Source organism: Lolium perenne, chromosome 6 (genome assembly GCF_019359855.2).
Source record: "Lolium perenne isolate Kyuss_39 chromosome 6, Kyuss_2.0, whole genome shotgun sequence".
Classification (NCBI taxonomy): domain Eukaryota; kingdom Viridiplantae; phylum Streptophyta; class Magnoliopsida; order Poales; family Poaceae; genus Lolium; species Lolium perenne.
This window is the reverse complement of record NC_067249.2, coordinates 134,711,346-134,730,855: the sequence shown is the minus strand read 5'-3', so window position 1 is coordinate 134,730,855 and position 19,510 is coordinate 134,711,346. Positions and strand designations below refer to the sequence as shown.

The 19,510-nt window shown below is 43.8% G+C and overlaps 1 protein-coding gene and 1 long non-coding RNA gene across 2 annotated transcripts; both read left to right on the top strand.

The window, feature by feature from the left end:
• Nucleotides 1–2,656: 2,656 nt before the first annotated feature.
• On the top strand, nucleotides 2,657–3,097 carry LOC127330370 (uncharacterized). The gene is made up of 3 exons (XR_007869251.2): nucleotides 2,657–2,786; nucleotides 2,857–2,922; nucleotides 3,011–3,097. It is a non-coding gene; the product is annotated as an uncharacterized lncRNA (long non-coding RNA).
• A 3,038-nt stretch (nucleotides 3,098–6,135) lies between these two features.
• On the top strand, nucleotides 6,136–7,260 carry LOC127334460 (E3 ubiquitin-protein ligase EL5). The gene has a single exon (XM_051360913.2). The coding sequence runs from the start codon at nucleotides 6,201–6,203 to the stop codon at nucleotides 7,062–7,064; it is 864 nt and encodes a 287-aa protein (XP_051216873.1). The 5' UTR covers nucleotides 6,136–6,200; the 3' UTR covers nucleotides 7,065–7,260.
• Nucleotides 7,261–19,510: the final 12,250 nt, after the last annotated feature.

Here is a 19,510-nt window from a genome sequence, read left to right as displayed (position 1 = left end):
GAGTCCATTATCTGTTGTCTATGTTGTCCCGGTATGGATGTCTAAGTTGAAGAATAATCAATAGCGAGAAATCCAATGCGAGCTTTCTCCTTAGACCTTTGTACAGGCGGCATAGAGGTACCCCTTTGTGACACTTGGTTAAAACTTGTGCATTGTGATGATCCGGTAGTCCAAGCTAATTAGGACAAGGTGCGGGCACTATTAGTATACTATGCATGAGGCTTGCAACTTATAAGATATAATTTACATGATACATATGCTTTATTACTACCGTTGACAAAATTGTTTCATGTTTTCAAAATCAAAGCTCTAGCACAAATATAGCAATCGATGCTTTTCCTCTATGGAGGACCATTCTTTTACTTTCAATGTTGAGTCAGTTCACCTATTTCTCTCCACCTCAAGAAGCAAACACTTGTGTGAACTGTGCATTGATTCCTACATATTTGCATATTGCACTTATTATATTACTCTATGTTGACAATATCAATGAGATATACATGTTATAAGTTGAAAGCAACCGCTGAAACTTAATCTTCTTTTGTGTTGCTTCAATGCCCTTACTTTAAATTATTGCTTTATGAGTTAACTCTTATGCAAGACTTATTGATGCTTGTCTTGAAGTGCTATTCATGAAAAGTCTTTGCTATATGATTCACTTGTTTACTCATGTTATATACATTGTTTTGATCGCTGCATTCACTACATATGCTTTACAAATAGTATGATCAAGATTATGATGGCATGTCACTCCAGAAATTATCTGTGTTATCGTTTTACCTGCTCGGGACGAGCAGAACTAAGCTTGGGGATGCTGATACGTCTCCAACGTATCGATAATTTCTTATGTTCCATGCCACATTATTGATGTTATCTACATGTTTTATGCACACTTTATGTCATATTCGTGCATTTTCTGGATCTAACCTATTAACAAGATGCCGAAGTGCCAGTTGTTGTTTTCTGCTGTTTTTGGTTTCAGAAATCCTAGTAACGAAATATTCTCGGAATTGGACGAAATCAACGCCCAGGATCCTATTTTGGCACGAAGCTTCCAGAAGACCGAAGAGTCAACGAAGTGGGGCCACGAGGCGGCCAAACCCTAGGGCGGCGCGGCCCCTGCCCTGGCCGCGCGGCCCTATGGTGTGGGCCCCTCGTGCCGCCTCTTGACCTGCCCTTCCGCCTACAACTAGCCTCCGTCGCGAAACCCCCAGTACCGAGAGCCACGATACGGAAAACCTTCCAGAGACTCCGCCAACGCCGATCCCATCTCGGGGGATCCAGGAGATCGCCTCCGGCACCCTGCCGGAGAGGGGATTCATCTCCCGGAGGACTCTACGCCGCCATGGTCGCCTCCGGAGTGATGTGTGAGTAGTCTACCCCTGGACTATGGGTCCATAGCAGTAGCTAGATGGTTGTCTTCTCCCCATTGTGCTTCATTGTCGGATCTTGTGAGCTGCCTAACATGATCAAGATCATCTATCTGTAATTCTATATGTTGCGTTTGTTGGGATCCGATGAATAGAGAATACTTGTTATGTTGATTATCAAAGTTATATCTATGTGTTGTTTATGATCTTGCATGCTCTCCGTTACTAGTAGATGCTCTGGCCAAGTAGATGCTTGTAACTCCAAGAGGGAGTATTTATGCTCGATAGTGGGTTCATGCCTGCATTGACACCTGGGACAGTGATAGAAAGTTCTAAGGTTGTGTTGTGCTGTTGCCACTAGGGATAAAACATTGATGCTATGTCTAAGGATGTAGTTGTTGATTACATTACGCACCATACTTAATGCAATTGTCTGTTGCTTTGCAACTTAATACTGGAGGGGGTTCGGATGATAACCTGAAGGTGGACTTTTTAGGCATAGATGCATGCTGGATGGCGGTCTATGTACTTTGTCGTAATGCCCAATTAAATCTCACTATACTCATCATGATATGCATGTGCATGGTCATGCCCTCTTTATTTGTAAATTGCCCAACTGTAATTTGTTCACCCAACATGCTGTTTATCTTATGGGAGAGACACCTCTAGTGAACTGTGGACCCCGGTCCAATTCTCTATACTGAAATACAATCTACTGCAATATTGTTCTACTGTTTTCTGCAAACAATCATCTTCCACACAATACGGTTAATCCTTTGTTACAGCAAGCCGGTGAGATTGACAACCTCACTGTTTCGTTGGGGCAAAGTACTTTGGTTGTGTTGTGCAGGTTCCACGTTGGCGCCGGAATCTCTGGTGTTGCGCCGCACTACATCCCGCCGCCATCAACCTTCAACGTGCTTCTTGGCTCCTACTGGTTCAATAACCTTGGTTTCATACTGAGGGAAACTTGCCGCTGTACGCATCACACCTTCCTCTTGGGGTTCCCAACGGACGCGTGTTGTACGCGTATCAGGGAGGTGGCAGGAAGAATGGCCGCTTGTGGATGTGTTATAGCGCCATCGATCCTAGGACCGTCCGGTCTATGAGAGAGATTAGGCAGGACAACTCGAGCTCCACCACTACCATACAGTCCCGCCCGACGCCGTCGTCTAGAGCCATTGAGAAGCTTCGGGTATGCTTTTCTTCCTTTGTCATCCACACTTCATTCCATGTTTTCCATTGCAACATCCATGACCTTCCAATGACACAATGTAGGAGGACTTTGAGAACGAGAGGAAAGAGAGGGAGCAGGCACAGGCCCTACTTGCTCAGCAGAGTCAGATAATGGCGCAACAGAATCTGATTATGGCGTGGTTTACACAGAGGATGACAACGTGCGAGTCCCAGTTATCGGTAAGTTCTTTCTCATAGGACCTAAAAAAAATCCTTCCATACACCTTATCCGCACATGCTTGATTTCCAGGCCCTTCTGCCAAGTGGCGCCACTCTTCCTACGGTTGGTCCACCTCCTTTTAACCTCAACGCATGGGTAATTTGTTTTGCGTATTAGGTGCCAATTTCAAAATACAACATGTCTAGTGCATATTGACTAAGGCTCACCATTTTCAATCTTGTAGCTTCAGGCCTCGGGTGGATCCAACAACGCAGAGCTCGGTGGACCATCGTCTCAGGACGAGACCATGCAAACGCCTCCTACGGGGGGGGGGGGGGGGGGAACCCTGACAACTCGCTCGCTCGCTATTCTAGGTTTGTATCTAATTCTAGTGACATCTTGGCTCTTAGCATGTATCACTATCTTAGATTTTGCTTGTCCCTTCAATGCATAGTTGAGAATTGCAGTCTCTCTGTACAGTATTGTAGATATTTTGAGTACCTGCCCCTTTTCTGTACTTGGTTTGGGCTAGAGTTTGAAGTTATTGCTATGCACTAATATATATTATCTTTAATCCCCCATTTTTATATATTCAGCAAGTAACTCATGTTTAATAGGTATGGGGAAGTAAGTTAACATAAAACTAACTAGATATAGGTTGTAACAATTTAACGGGTTTTCATCGGAGATGTTGTGCCTTTAGACGTTAGCCAGCTGCTTGGGTGGTAGCTGGCATAGCAATTGGCATGAGGGCTCGTTTGGTTGCTGGGGCTAAAACAACCAGGGAATCACTTCCTCTAGGGGTTTTTGGGCGGGCATACGGGATCCCCTCTCCTCCCGGGGAGATTCTACCCATTCCCTGATACCATTTGGTTGCAAAGAGAGGGCGCAGGTTGCTGAATTGCTGTCGTATGTGGGAGAGAGAGCAGTACACTATGTGCTTGGGCTCCTTTTCTCTTTTGGGTTTTTGCAGCAAAATCTTGCAGCAGACAAGTCCTTATTTTAAAGTGTGACCTGAACTGCTTCTGTGCGCTAAAATAACATAAACCATTACAACTGATATCTCTGCATCACAGTTCAAAAAGTTAAGAATTTTAAAACTGCGCCACTAGAACTGCTGATCAAGTTTAGCTAGCACAAACACAATGAGTTGCTGGGAAATATATCTCAATCCAAAATGTCTGAATTCTCAAGTTGTGGTGTCCGAGGAGGCGACGTTTCTGAAGAGGTGAGCTAAGGCATAGTGCTGGTCTTCTTTACTCTCCGCAGCTCGACATTTGCTGAATTACAAGAAACAGTGCGGAAGTTAGTATATATTTCACATTAACAAATTAACAATGATAAGACAAGAAAGCTAACTGTCGTTTCAGTTTTATTTGATACCGCTTCTATACAAGTAGTTTGTCTACTCCTGAAGATACTAATTTTGAGACAAGATTACCAAATCCAGCAACGTTTGGTTCAGTAAACTTACACTGTCTCGGAATAAAATCTCATAGCTATGAAGAATTAACAATACAAGCATACTCAACAACAATAATCAAATTTGAATCCACTGTATGAACTAGCTAAGCTATCTTCTGCTAGCCGGACACCTTTCTGCTAGCTATCTTCACATGCTGAAATATTATCCAACTGATCAGGACTAAGCCAAAAAAGAGTCAAAATATTATTCGATGCGATCTCTACTGCTATATCACTCAGTGCATACTAATGTGCATAGCTAGCCATGCGGGTAGCCCACTATTTTGCAAAAAGCAAGGGATTACAGTTTGAAATCTTGCATTCTATAGAGGATCAAACGGCTGGATGCATGTGCATAGCTAGCCATGCGGGTAGCCCACTATTTTGCATATCTAGATATACATACATATATATTGGTACATGAATCTCATGTCTTTGAGTTATATTTTGTAGGACGTGCATGAAGGAAGGAGCTATTCGACGTTTTGATTACATGTGATGAGCTCTATGCATGGTTGTACCCTATTTGTGGTTTGGACTCTATGTGTGAACTTGTATTTTATTCGTGGTTTGGACTATGTGTGAACTTGTATGATCTTATTATGGACATATGCACTCTATTTGTGGCTTTGGTTCTTGTATGCACTTATTATGGACATATGTTGTGGTGTTTGATCTTGTATGTGATCTATTTGTGGCAATAGATCATTATATTGTGCATTACATGTTATATGAATTGAATTATGTCGATATTGTGTCACAGATGTTGGTCTTCATACATATTTGTGTATATTTGAATTCGAATTGCTGTTAAAAATGGAAAAGGGGTGAAAAAAATACACATAGGAGTCTTTGCTGTGCGTAGACGCACGGCAAAGAAACCAAAGTCTCTTTGCCGTGTGAGGACACACGGCAAAGATGACACGCGGCGCCATACTGCACTCCAGGGACGCACCTGGTGACAAATGGTCACTTTGTCGTGTGATGGCCCAGAATGCACACGGCAAAGAGGACACGGCAGACGGAGGCGCACGGCAGAGGGATATCGCCCGGCAGAGAGAGGCGCACGGCAGAGAGGGGCTCACGGCAAAGGGAAGAGTCTTTGCCGTGTGTGGGTGCACGGCAAAGGGAAGAGTCTTTGCCGTGAGAGGTTGCACGGCAAAGGGAAGAGTCTTTGCCGTGTAAGGGTGCACGGCGAAGGGCAGAGTCTTTGCCGTGTGCTGATGCACGGCGAAGGGCAGAGTCTTTGCCGTGTGCTGGTGCACGGCAAAGTGTCCTACTGGGACCCACCAGCAGCGCCGTCTCGTCCGGGACGGCGTCAAGTGCTTTTCTATGCTGTGAAAGGTAGCAAGGCGCACGACAAAGTCTTTGCCGTGCATTTCGTCCATGCGCACGGCAAAGATACATTTGCCGTCCTGATTGTTGCCGTGCGATCTTTGTTGTGCACTTTTAAGGCTCTGCCGTGCACTTATAGCTACACGGCAAAGAATCAATTTCCTGTAGTGACGTGGGATGACAGTTGGAATCACTGTGCACTAACGAGGTTCAACTGAAGTTCCAGTGACGAAAAAGTCTCACAGCTTGACAAGCACCCCTCATTGGTCAATGGTCATTGCCTCATAAGGGTCACATGTGGTAATCACGTCTGCACCATCATGTTCACTCATTTGTCAGCGGAAAATGCCGCCGCCGATGACCCGTTAAACAAGAAAACAGCACCGGGTCGCAGCTTGCCCGACGAGAGACGAGACAGATCGAGCGCGCGCGCGCCTTCCAGCTTCTTTCTTCCCTGCTTCATCCATGATGTCAACGTCACTGGCTCACTGCCCTCCTCGCTCCAACACCCCCTCCCTCTGCATATATATACGGCGTCGTGCGCACCTTGAGCCTGCTCGCTCACCCAGTACCGCACGGAACAAATTAACCACCGATCTCGCCCAGCAGAAGATACCTACCAGGACACCGCTGCCATGGACTCGTCGTCTGCACAGGAGGTCGCGCCGGCGGTCTCCGCGCCCGCCGCACCGGACATGGCAGTCAGCGGCATACTCGCCGCGTCGACCATCTCCATCCTGTTCGTAATCTTCGTCCTCGCGATCTTCTTCTTCCAGTACTGCATCAACAACGGCGTCCGCACGTTGCCCAGCGGCGGCGTGTTGGCGCCAGCTTCGGGGGCCAGGGACAAGGGCGTCGACCCTGAGCTGCTGCGGTCGCTGCCGGTGAGGGTGTACCGCGTAGCGGCATCGAAGGGCTCCGCCGCGGAGGACGTCGGGGTAGAGTGCGCGGTGTGCCTGTCCGAGCTGCAGGACGGGGAGGTGGCGAGATTCTTGCCCCCGTGCGGCCACGGGTTCCACGCCCAGTGCGTCGATAGGTGGCTGGCATCCCACTCCACCTGCCCGCTCTGCCGGGTCACCGTCGCCAAGCCGGACGCGTCGCTGCAGGCGCTTACATCGACGGGTCTTCCGGATGTACCGTCGGAGCCGGCGAACTACGCCACGAACCTACCAGCCAGTGTACTGCTCGGGGTTTCAGACCAGGCGACGCTCACCGCGGTGACCGTGGCCTCTGACGGAGGCCGCCCGAGACCTTCCGCCCTGGCCTCGGCTAAGGCGCTGGTGATCGATATTCCGGAGTCAAGGGCGGTGGCGACACCGCGCGAGGCGGTCAAAACGCCTGGCTCGGCGAGGCTGAGGTCGCTCAAGAGGCTGTGGAGCTTCGCAAGGCAAGAGCCGTCGGGGTCGACTCCGTCCAGTTCCTGGGGCACCGGCAGCGGATCAGCCGGCGATGAGCAGATTATTAACATCGCCTGCACAACCCCGAGATCTCAGCTGTAGTGTATGATCCGGAATTGCCAGCTCTGTACAGATACACTTGTAGGATACATAGTCACGTAGGCATTCTACTAGGACAATTGCCCGTGCGTTGCACCGGTATAAAAATCACCCAAAATCGATCATCGACTACATCTGGCTTTTCAACCATCATAAAATAGAAAAACATCATTGACAACAGTTTCCATCAAACAGAAAATGTGCCCACTCGTTATAACTGCTTACATATTCCTAGGCACAAGGGCACCGATATAGCCAACAAATCACTATTTCCCCTCTCCCCTCTCGCGTCCCACCTCTTGAGAGTCATCCACGCGCCCTCGGATTACATAGGGAAGGCTATATGCCGGTAGTGGGGCTTGTGCATGTAGTTTGGAGTAGGGTCTCCGATCTGTCCAGCCAGATCTTGGGAAGTTTAGGGTTCTTCTTCCTGTTTCTTCAGCTCTGGTGGCTAGAGGTGAAGGTGACGGAGAGATCCACAGTCTCCGTTAATAAAGTCGTGTTCTCTGTCGAGCTCAACCTTCCGTAGCGGGCACTCCTCTTTTCTCTGGTCGGTCGTGGCGGCGGGAGGAGAAGGGATGGTGCAACCGCGGATCTCACCGTTCTCTTGTCGGCCGTGCTGGCGCGGGGGGGGGGGGGGGGGGAAGGGGAGGCACAGAGCGTTGCGGCTCGGCGTCGGAAAAGTGGAATCGACTATTCGTCTGCCGCCGAAGGTGGATGCGGCGGTGGCTTATCGATTTTGCAACAGGGGAGAAGCTTTGCTTCTCTTGGGAGTATCTCCACGCCAGCGACAGGCTCGCAGGCATCCTTCATGGTCAAATGGCGGCCACTCCCTCCTCTGGCATCGGCCCGGCCGTGCTTGTGGGTCATCTTCAACCTCCAGGCCTTGATGCCGACACGGAGGCACTTTGGCTTCAGCGCAGTTGGCTCCGTCCTCACCGTCCCAAGTGATGGCGTCCCCGGTGACGGCGAGGGTGACTACGACGAGGTCCTTTGCGGTGGAGAAGGAGCTGTCCTCGATTGTGTTTCTAGGAAATCTGTAGAGGATCTTGGTGCAAAATGCAGGGGCCTACTTGTTATTTTCTTTTTCCTGATGTCCCTTTCTGTAAGTTGTATGTCCACCGGTGGAATATATTGGAAGCTCTCCGTCCTTTGGGACCGGCCCCTGTTCAAAAAAAAAGACACAAGGGCACCACCGGTAGCTGTCGTCATGGTCACTGTTGCCGCTGTCGACCGTGAGCGATGTTCCTCTACACGTACTGACGCCTGCAAGTTTTGCCGGAATCACCCTCCAACCACGATCGATGTTGCTGGCCATAAAACGCTATACTAATTACCTGAAAGCTCCCAGGTCGTTAATTCAGTTTAGCAACGGTGTGTCCAGGAATCAGGATTTGTATCATTAAAGAATTGTGCGCTAGCTGAAGCTTTGCTATGTAGTTTTCGTGCTCTAGCTTACTCTGTATTCAGCGAAAGGTGGACCAGCTTTTTCTTCCTAGATGATCGTCCCTGGTGACTGTTGTTGCTGCTAGCTCGCCATCGAGGACCATCCAAAGCCGGATACAAAAGAGTGAAATTGGATCGGAAAAAATTAACTGGGTAAGCTAATCGGCTAGTCCCGGAGTTTCACCTGCAGCCTCCGTCTGAACCATACCCGTGGACCGTGGTGACCAACTCAAACTATACTTTGTTTTAAAACTTCGCCGGCCAAACGCTGCTTAGATGGGTCGATTGCTCATTAACTGAACATGTTTACATATGAATGCATGCAATTTACCAAGTTGCTTGTCAGTAAATCCCTCCACTATGGACACAATGCATTGATCAGGATGTTGTATGCGAGAACGTCAGGTTTGATAGCCTGATTCCAATTGCTCATCTCTATTACACTGATTCGTGGAGATTTACCTTACTCACCAGAGCAAGAACATTGAGAAGCTGATCAAACAACACTGTGGTTGGCTGAATACCAAACCAGTCAAGTTGATTCAGAACCAAGTCGATGGCATCTCCCTGACCAGTACCTTCATCAGGTGGAAAGCTTTCTGATAATCTCCTCGTAGACTCCCCGCACCGTGCGTGCATAGCCTGCCCGGCGTGGTGCTTATGACACGGCACGAACCTGCGTGCTCCTCCGGATCTCCGGCCAGCCGAGAAAACCGTGCCGAGCACAGCGAGCATAGGCCGGTTATGGCGCCGACGGAGCAAGCGACAGCGACAATATCGATTGGGTACAGATCGAATCGCCACGTCTGTATCGGATCCTGGATGAAGCGGTAATAATAACCATCAAAAAACAAAAAGTTGATTGACTCTTCGCCTCGATTGACCGGTCTATATACATGAGGGTTTACATAGGTGCACATCGACCAGGACTATTGGTGCGAGGCCCGGTGACCGCACGAGATACGTCTAGGAGTACGATCGATCCGGGCATACCTGCTGCATTGGTGCAACTTACAAAAGCGTCTTTGGTGATTGACGAAAGCGTAAAGTGACGGACCAAACCGCGGAAACGCTTCTCCCTTTATTATTAGGTAGAGATATGCAACAAACTTATGAAGTTCTTCGAGTGAAAATACACAAAAATGGCCTTTTCCAAAAATTTCTCCACAGAATGTACTGATCTGATTTTCTCTTCCCTTTTTCCTAAAAATTGGCATATTTTCATCATGACGTGGGTCCATGCTAGATAGCAGAAAGCCCTGGTTTAACACATCATACTATATGGCGCAGCAACTACCTCAATCGGGTGGCTGGGGTTTTATAGTGCGTGATCAGCAGGGGGAGGCTCGAGGTGCAGGTGCAGGGAAAATTTCTTTCATTGCAAGTGTAGCCAGTGCCGAAGCAGAGGCCTGTGCGCAAGCGCTACATGCTGCAGCCACCTGGGGAATGACGAATATCTCAGTTGAAAGCGATGCCCAAAACCTTGTACGAGCCATCCGTTCTAAGACTAGTCATAGTGGGGAGTAACATAGAGTAGTAACATAGTGCATGTTACTACCCTATGTTACTACCTTCATAGTGGGTAGTTACATATATATGGTGTCATGCATGTTATATTTATTAGATTGTAGACTCATCTTGTCTTGGGAAGTGTGATGTTATGGTAACATAGCTAGTTACCACTCCACTCTCTTTCTTCATTCATTGTCATGCCATGTCACCAAAATGTTTTGGGGTGTGTGATGTTACTACCTATGTTACTCCCACTAATGAGTTTGATCTTTCCCCTGAATGAGTCATTTATAGAGACATCCGTGCTTTTATTAGTCTTAATTTTCGTCAGTTAGTTTAAACTGTTGTCCCCGTTCTTGTAATAATATAGCCCATGCCCTTGCGGCTATGGGAGCTAGAGATGATGATCCTTGCCGCCTGTGGAATGAAGATGTACCGAACTCTGTATTGGTGTTGTTGGCCAGTGATCGTGCTAAGCCATCCGAGTAATGGAATCGAGGTGCTCCAGTTCAAAAAAAAGGATATCATACTATATTGCATGACGGCTAATCCAAGGGTATATATATGTGTTTAGTTTGTATGCCTAGTGTAGATATGAATATCTAAAATAGACAATTAAAGTGGCACTTCATTAATTCATTGAGGAACTATATATATTGTCCATGAAGATTAAGGACTAAAGTGATAAACTCACACTTCCAAGCTTCTAAACCTATTTTTATCTGAACTTGGCCTCTTTTTTGGTTGGTATTGTTAATATTCCTTACTTTAACATTAATAAATAGTTTAACATAAAAACATAGAAAACTCACATCAACTCATTGGTGTTCATGACATTCTAGTGTGTTTAGTTAAGGGCAACGCTGAGCGTCGGTCGCCTGAAAACAAGACAAAAATCGGTCGTCCTCCGTTCCGTCCGATCGCGATCCGACGTCCAGAATCAACCGTAATGCAACATTTATGTTTTACCCCCTAGTTTTTGGAAACACGGCCCGCAGTCCTTATCTTCCCTGGTTAAACTGAAAAGTTATATCCCTTTGGGCCCGGCATCCTCAATATTTACAACAAAAAGGCCACCCGATGACGGATCTAAGTCATAGCGAGTATTACAACAGAATCCTCACCCCGCTTACAAAAAACTACTATTACAACAAAATATTCACAACAAAATTTCAAAATGTAATGTTATAAAAAGTGGATAATTAACAATTATTTTTCTACATGTTGGTTTACAACAAAATCAATAACAGATTACAACAAAAATCAAAAAATATTTACAACAAAAAAACTTGTGTTTGTGGCTATGAAAATTTTGTTAAGAAATAATAAATTTGCTACGTATTTAGTTACAACAAAAATCACCAACTATTTTAATAGAAGTCGTAACCAATTACAACAAAAAAATTATATTTGCAAACAACACAAAGTGGTCAAGCAACAATTAATTTTTTATGGATTTAGTTCATAAAAATCAAAAACTATTTTAACAAAAATTATAGATGATGACAATAAAAATATAAACTTGTGGCAAACCCTCGGTAAAATATTACAACATCTCGTGTGTGCTCTCGCAACAAAACTTGTAGGTCTTTGTTACAAAATTTACTAACATATACAATATTACAAAAAATAGCGAGGAAACTTGTCCATAGTAGGCCCAGCTTCTTTTCCTGTGGTGATAAAATGCGAAAAAAGGTAATGGAACAAAATCAGGCCAATGCAGGACCGCGTGAGCGAATGAGGCCAGACGACCGATCGCTAGCGCGGGATCGGTCGCTGGATGGGAAACGTTTTCCTTTAGTTAACGAGAGGGCGTAGAAAAGGGAATACATGCATGGAGAAATATAAGACTAAAGTGGATAACTTCCATTTTGAAGCGGTCAAGGACAAACTTTTGTGGTTAGCAACATTTAAATTTTGTTTATTAATGGCATTATCATGTTTACACAAAACTAATGTTTCCAAAACATTACTCCATATGCAGAAGGAAATTAGCTTCGTAAATGTTTATATTTTATTTAAAATTTTCATATTGAACACTTCTAGAAAATGGTAAAATATTTTTTTGGAAACACTTGTTTTTTGCTGGACCTAACTGAACCCAACTATGTTGAGCAACGGTAACCTTGAAAGGGAACGGGTAAGTTATTAATGGCAGGTAGGTATTAATTTCTCTCGCCCCACATGTCATTGTCCATGGGCCCAATTAATACCGCCCTCTCCCCTTCACCCTGGTTTTGATTCCATCACACCTGTGGATAACCATGTTGGTGTGATAAAAAGCTTCCAAGTACATTGCGGCCCCACGCAAGACAACATTAGTGACATGTTTGATCCCGCACGTCATTGCTAACTTTCCTATAGATACATGCCTGCACACAGGTATTTTCCGCAGCCTTCTTTCCCAAATTCATTCCGCTTTCATCTAACCCCAACAACGGTCCCCCCAGTCCTCCAGCGCATCTGCACGCCAATGTTGCCACCCCCGAAACCCGCGCCGCTGCTCTTCCCCTTTACGTACATTAAGCTCATCCCATAGGGCACTGTAGCTAGGCGCACACAAAACTCTAGCTCTGGCCACGTACATGACTGAACGACGACAACGCATGTGAGTTCCTCCTTCTATCCACATCCTATCTCCTTTCCCTTGTTGGCAATAATCCTTGAATTCCTCCATCTTTCGCTTGGTATCCATGCGCACGAACCATAATCAACAAATCCCGTATAAACCCTAACTCACAAATCCCATAAACCCTAATCCCCAAATCCCAAGTAAACTCTAAATCTGCCATATGATCCAGTCGTAACTTACTAGGCTTTAGCTAATTTATGTTTGAATTCTACTCGTATTAACTGATTGTACTCCCCACGTCTCCTGTAAATCCTAAATCCACCTTAATTAGGATTAGGTCATGGCATTTCTTTTGTTGAGTTGTAAATTTGATTGATGAATCAATCTGTTTACCTTAGTACATAGCCATGAGTGGTACTACTATGTTGATGATCATGTACTTGATGTACTACTGATCTTTGTCGAGTTCATATGGCATTATCAGTTTTGGCCAATGGTTAAACAACGCCACATTTGTGGAATCAGCTCCACAAATTTTATAGAGCAAAGCCACAGCCTGTGAGTGGTAGTACCTATCTACGCTAGAACGCTACATCAGTCAATCATGGTTGTTCATTCTCAATTAAACAATGAAGTCACCACTAGAAACTTGGAACTTCGCTCTATGAAGTTGGTTGATCTAAGTCGGTGATGATATGGCTATCTTGTATGGGGTAGACCTCAATTCCATATTTTATTTTTAGTACAAAATCATGTTTACCTATACTAATATGTTGATGATCATTTACTTTTATGTATTGTTGATTTTTGTTTAGTTCATATGACACCATCTGTCAACACCCGGATTTTTAATTCCAGAGGCCTATTATGTCATACATCGCAATCCCAGGAAGATTGTTTTTGCGAGACATAATAAGTTCATATCACAGCACATCATTCATTACAAACCATAATTGTCTTACATCAAAGGATCACATGATCTAGTCTTAATACAACAATTGATCTAAAGATCAAATACATAACACAATAGAGGAAGATACGTAGTAGGGGTCCATCTGCTCCACAGGCAACGCTTGACGTCAGGAGGTAGTCCTAGTTATCGTAGACATCCTGTTGTCCACCATCTTGGTACTGATTCTCCTCTTCATAGTCTGGTCATTTGAATAGCCAGGGACAAAGCCATGAGTACTTTAAAGTACTCGCAAACTATACTAACATAAGTACTAGCAACTCTAAGCATGGTTCTAAGCTCTAGGTTCATTTGCATAAAGCCAGTTTTATTTCATTAACACTTACTAATCAAGACTCTTTATTTCCCTAGACTTACTCAAGTGGGAACAATAGTGTCATTTTCAAAACTCTGTTGTGATTCAAGTCCAAGTCACATTTCAAGCCATCATTCATTTTTAGAAAAGATCTGACAACAGAACAGTATGGCCATCCAACTGTCCATGACCGCGGACGCGGCTATTCGAATAGTTTATCACTCTGCAGAGGGCGTACTCTTGTGCCACAACTTTTGATTACATCCGTTAGGGATAGCCCTGAATCATCATAACTCAGTATGCGGATCATCAACCATTAACCTTTCATTTACATACTCTAGTATAGGCACCTCCCCTATGAGCTTGGCCTTCCTAGTGATGTCCAACTGCCATCCTAGGAACTGCACAGGGCTTGGGTAGGACATTCAACTATTTTCACGTCATTCCACTTTCAACGGAGGCAGCCTCAGCATAACCTCTATGACGCTTGTTCAGAGGGAACCCATACTAAGATACATAAATTTCCAGCTAAAGCCTTACCCATAATCAGGTATTGTGGGGGTACTCTAAAATTGGAATGGTATCGCATCCGAACCCAACCATCAGTTTTTATCAAATTCACCATGTCATTCAAAACTCATATTCACCTTCAACACTTTCAATAGAATGACTCATCATTCCAAGGTTTTCAAAGTCATTTGATTCACAAGTTCCCATCTAGAGTAGTCAATTTAGTTTAGCACTAGCAACTAGTCATGAGGGGTGCTAAGTACATTCTAACTCTCTAGGCTAAGTGCGAAGCTCTTGTGATACTCTACCACTTAGACACAAAGTAAAATATAGTATGTAAACCTTGGAAAGTAAAGTTAAAGTAAAGTAAGATAAAACTTGGGCTTGGATGAATAAAACTTTAAACACCAATACTAGTGCCATGGTGTCTTGCACTAGTAACTTCACATTGTAGAGCTTGCATTAGGGTAGCTTGCTCATCGTAATATCTGGTGGTAGTAATAGCTTGCCTTGGTTGGTGTACTGATCAAAGTGTTCCTCTTCTCGTAGCCTTCGGTACTAGCGTCTATAAACGGATACAAGGTAACAATCACCAACCAATACTTAAGGATACTATTTAGCTTTAATGACTCACTCAAGATGATCTAGCATCATCACAATCATCACTCAACAACATGCTAGGGTTTTCTATAATTAGTTTTGGGAAAATAATTTCCTCTCATTAACATTACTAAGATATAATATCCACTAAGGGTTTTCATTTATTTCCTTTGAAAGTAAAATCCTCTCCTTGATCATGACTAAGATTCAAGTTCCTCAAATAATAAAGTATGAGATCATGTTGACCAAAGTCACCACTTCATATTTATCCATTTGGGGAAAATAATTTAAATGAGATACTTCATCTCATATAATTTAAATACTACTTTGGAAAAGATTTAATATCCTCAAGTAATGACATATGGGGTCATGAAGACTAATGTCATCACCTCTCATTGAATTACTTAGGAAAGTGATTTAAATGAGATGCTACATCTCATAGATTTCAAATACTAATTTTTAAATAATTGAAATGAGCTAGAAATGGCCTTTTAGCCACAATTTGAATCTAGCCCATGATCATATGAAACGACTATGTTATATTTTTGCATAATCAATTATAGGGTTTGAAATTTGAATTATGATAATTGGAATCACCTCAAAATTCATTATGGTTGATTTTATAAATTGTTTGAATTTGGAAAAGTTACTGTCTTGTTATTTTTACTGTATGTATTCTACAAGGTTTTTGAAGTTGCCACTAATTTATTTGGTTAGACAATGTCACAAGCTTTCCGGAGAAATTTGAATCATCAAATTTGATTTAGTGGATCTTTTTAAATTGAATTTTGAATTTGAATGCAGAAACAAATTCAAACTAAATAGAAAAATCTCATTTTGAATTACCGGGTCGCGCGGGAAAAGAAAATGGGCCGGCCCAACTACGCTTCAGCGCACAACGGGCCGCCTGACAGGGGGCTCCACCTGTCAGCGTCAATTTAAACGCCGAAGCGGTACGCAGCAACAAGAGCCGCAGGATTAGAAGGGAATCGGACGGCTCCCGCTCGTCACCTTCCGCGACGGCGAGCAAACCCTGGGCGCGGCAGAGGGAGTCGACGGCGGCTTACCGGAGACTCGGCGAGGGTTGGCGTTGACGTAGAGCGACGTTGTCGACGACGGCAAGGCAGATGGTGGTCGCGGCAGCTCCTGAGGTGGACGAAATCGACGTCGCCTTCCAGCTACTGCAACGGCGGCTCCGATGAAATTCCGGCGAAGGAGAAGGCAATGTGGAGGGGCGAGTGGTCGAGGAGGCTCAGGGGGGAGTGGGGAGTGTGTTGGTGTGGAGAGATTGCTCGGGGGATGATCCTTTTATAGGGTCGAGGAGGTGCTGCGGGGGTTCACGGTGGTGAGCATGGCAACATCGTTTTGGGCTGCGAAGGGGCAAAGCAAAGGACGCGGAGCTTCTCTACACATCACGGCAATCATCACGGTACTCGTGGCGCAGAGAATGGTGGACGGAATGGCTCGGGCGACGTCATCGTCCTTGCAGTACCGTGGCTGAGGTCGTCGATGAGGACGACGGCGACAGGGCATGCGCGGGGAAAGGGAGGTGTCTGGGAGCTTCCTGGTGTCCTGGCGAGTGGGTGGGTGAAAGGAGAGGGCGAAAGGAGGGCTGAGTCGACGGGGTTAGGCAGTGCTCTGTCGTGTCCAGGGCGTGTCCATGCGCGCTCTGGCGCGTTCTGGGCGTCGCGGGCACGTTGTGTTCTGGGTCATGTCGTGCTCTCCTCGGCCAAGGGAAAGTGTAGGCAGGTTCAGGTGATCAAGGCCAAGCTCCAGGACATGGGGATGTAGGTCAAAGGTGAGTGGAGAGAGGGGTTGGCATGAGGAGTGGCATGAGGGTGACATGGGTTTGGCATGGGATCTTCCATGCCTTTTTCTTGGGCTAGGAGGGCAATGCAATCTTTAGGGAGGTGAGGCCAGGGTATGTGACATGGTTGGCAAGGCTAGAGAGAGCTAGAGCATGCACAAAAGGTCATGGCCAACATGAGTGACATATGGCATGACATAGGGAGACACTTTGGTCATGGTGAGCATGGCAAGGCATGATGATTTTGTTTGAGAGTTGTTAGAGTACCATGTCCACTATAGATGAGCACAAGAAAAGTGGAGTGAGGTGGTGCATAGTGGGTAGGAATAGTGGTTGTACCTTTTTATTAAATAACTTGATCACCATATGTTGGATGCAATGGTCACATTTGTATTTGAATTTGGCTAAAATACTTTATGTGTGTGATCTAAATAAAGTTTGGCATCACTTGGTGGCCTTGGTTTGAAAATTGGAGTGGGTTTGTAAAAAATTCCAAATTTGGGGTAATCTAGAATCTGATTCAAAGTTGCTACTTTGCATGCTTAAATTAATAGTTTGACTTTGAATAAGCAAGGTTGACTCACACCAAGTTGTTCACTTTTATGTGTACTAGTGATCTGGACTAAAACATTAGAAAGTTTAGTTTAGAAAAAAAATAACCAAAGGGGCTCAAAGTAGGCATCATGTTAATTTTGGCAGATTTGACCATTATCATATGTCACTTAGGGTTTTTCATTTTCTCCCTTTTATTTTGATTTTCTTTGATACCAATGGTGTTGTGTTGTGTTCTTATGTACTATTTTGAGTTTAGGATTATGTTTCAACAATTCCAACAAAGAGAGTAGGGCATATGCTCAAATTTGCAATTTGGTCATATACCCACATATGCCTCTATGTGTATTTTCATTTTCTTTTTGTTTCACTTTTGATTTGGCTTGGTGAGTACTAGGTTGGGTTTGTTAAGGTTTTCAAACCATCTAAACAAGGTAGAACATGGCATAGGCCTATATTTACAAATATGGCCATAGGCTCACATGTGCCTCTATTTCTATTTTATTTTCTTTTTGATTTGTTTCTCTTTGATCCTAATTGCATGATTGTGGCTTAGAAACAAATTCAAATACTTCAAACTCACATTCATGGCCGTAGCAAACATTTCATTCATTCACATAATAGATAATATTTTGAAATAGGCAAGTTTTTGTTAACCCTAAAAATTGGATAATTGAAAATATGGTTCTTATTTGTTTCAAAATTTTGGGGTGTTACACCATCTGTTTTGGTTTGATTAAACAATGCCACATTTATTGACTCAAATCTAGAACTAATGGAGTAACTCTGCAATCTGAGGGTTGTAGTACCAACCTACACTACAGCACTACAACATCCATCTAGGGTTGTTCAATCCGAGTCAAATAATAAAGTGAGCACTATGCACCTATGACTTAGCTCTACCGTTTCTGGATCGGAGTCCCACCTTTGGGAGTTGGAGATCGTCGTCAGTGATGTTTTTGCAACTTCACAATGATCTAGCTATCTTGTATGACCCACTCCACAATGTTTGGCCGAAGAAGAAGACTTTTAATTCCTTTGAACCATATCTTATGTTGTCACATGCATTTATTAATGTTGTTGTTTCTACTGTGTATGTATGTTGATTCTTGTTGTGTACTGGCACAATTTATGTAGGTGTTTTGATGTTGTTATTTATCATAGTCATGATGAAATTATAGAAATCTAGGTTGTTGTTATGTAACTATCTTGTTACACTTTCTTGTGTTCTGAAACTAGGTGTTGCTTATGCTTATTTACTGTGATGAATTGTCTATGTTCATATGTTCACACTTTTATTTCACTATTCCCTACAGGTAAGTCATTAACAATATTAATATTACAAGGTCATTCCAAAACACTTTATATTTGTAGGCCCTTTTATTAGTTAACCATGTGTGATGATCCTTTCGTGTTATATTTGACTGAGCATATATGTATGGTAACTTGACATTAGAAAGGTACATCAATTTAGACATGGTAACATGATCTTATTGCTTAGATTAGTAAGGTCTTGTCCATCACGTCGCTCTCCTAATGCATGATCCCGTTGTTAATTGATAGCACATGTGTATGGTTAGGAAAGCATAACCATCATTAACCCAAGAAACTATTCTAGTAGAGCCTTACTAGCTAGGGACAGAATGTTGTTTATGAACTACATAAGTATTATGTTTCCGTTTAATATAATTATAGCATGGAGTATAAACATTTATCATGAACAATTAAATATGATAATAACAATATTATTGCCTCTAGGGCATATTTTGAATGCAATTTGATGCGATGAAATTTCGTTCATGTTGTTGTACAATTTTCTAATCTGAAACTAACAACGAACAAACTAGTTTGACAAATTAAATATTACACTAAAAACTACACCAATATATTTTTCTAATGTGCCATGAATTTCAACACAGTACACGTATAAAGGAGAGAAGGCAGCGTGACACTCACCAATCGAGGATGGGGAGGTCGGTCGGTGATGAAAGGAATATGTCCAAGAGACAATAATAAAGTGATTATTATATTATTCCATGTTTTATGACATATGGTTATTTTTCATGTTAGATTTGTATTAATTGGAAATGTTAATACATGTGTGTCTAATAAACAAACAAGATTTTCTAGTAAAGTCTCTCGTTTAACTAGCTCGTTGATTAACTGATGATCAAGGTTTCCTGAC

Coding starts and splice junctions, on each gene's coding strand:
- LOC127334460 (XM_051360913.2), top strand. CDS start 6,201: ATGGACTCGTCGTCTGCACAGGAGGTCGCGCCGGCGGTCTCCGCGCCC.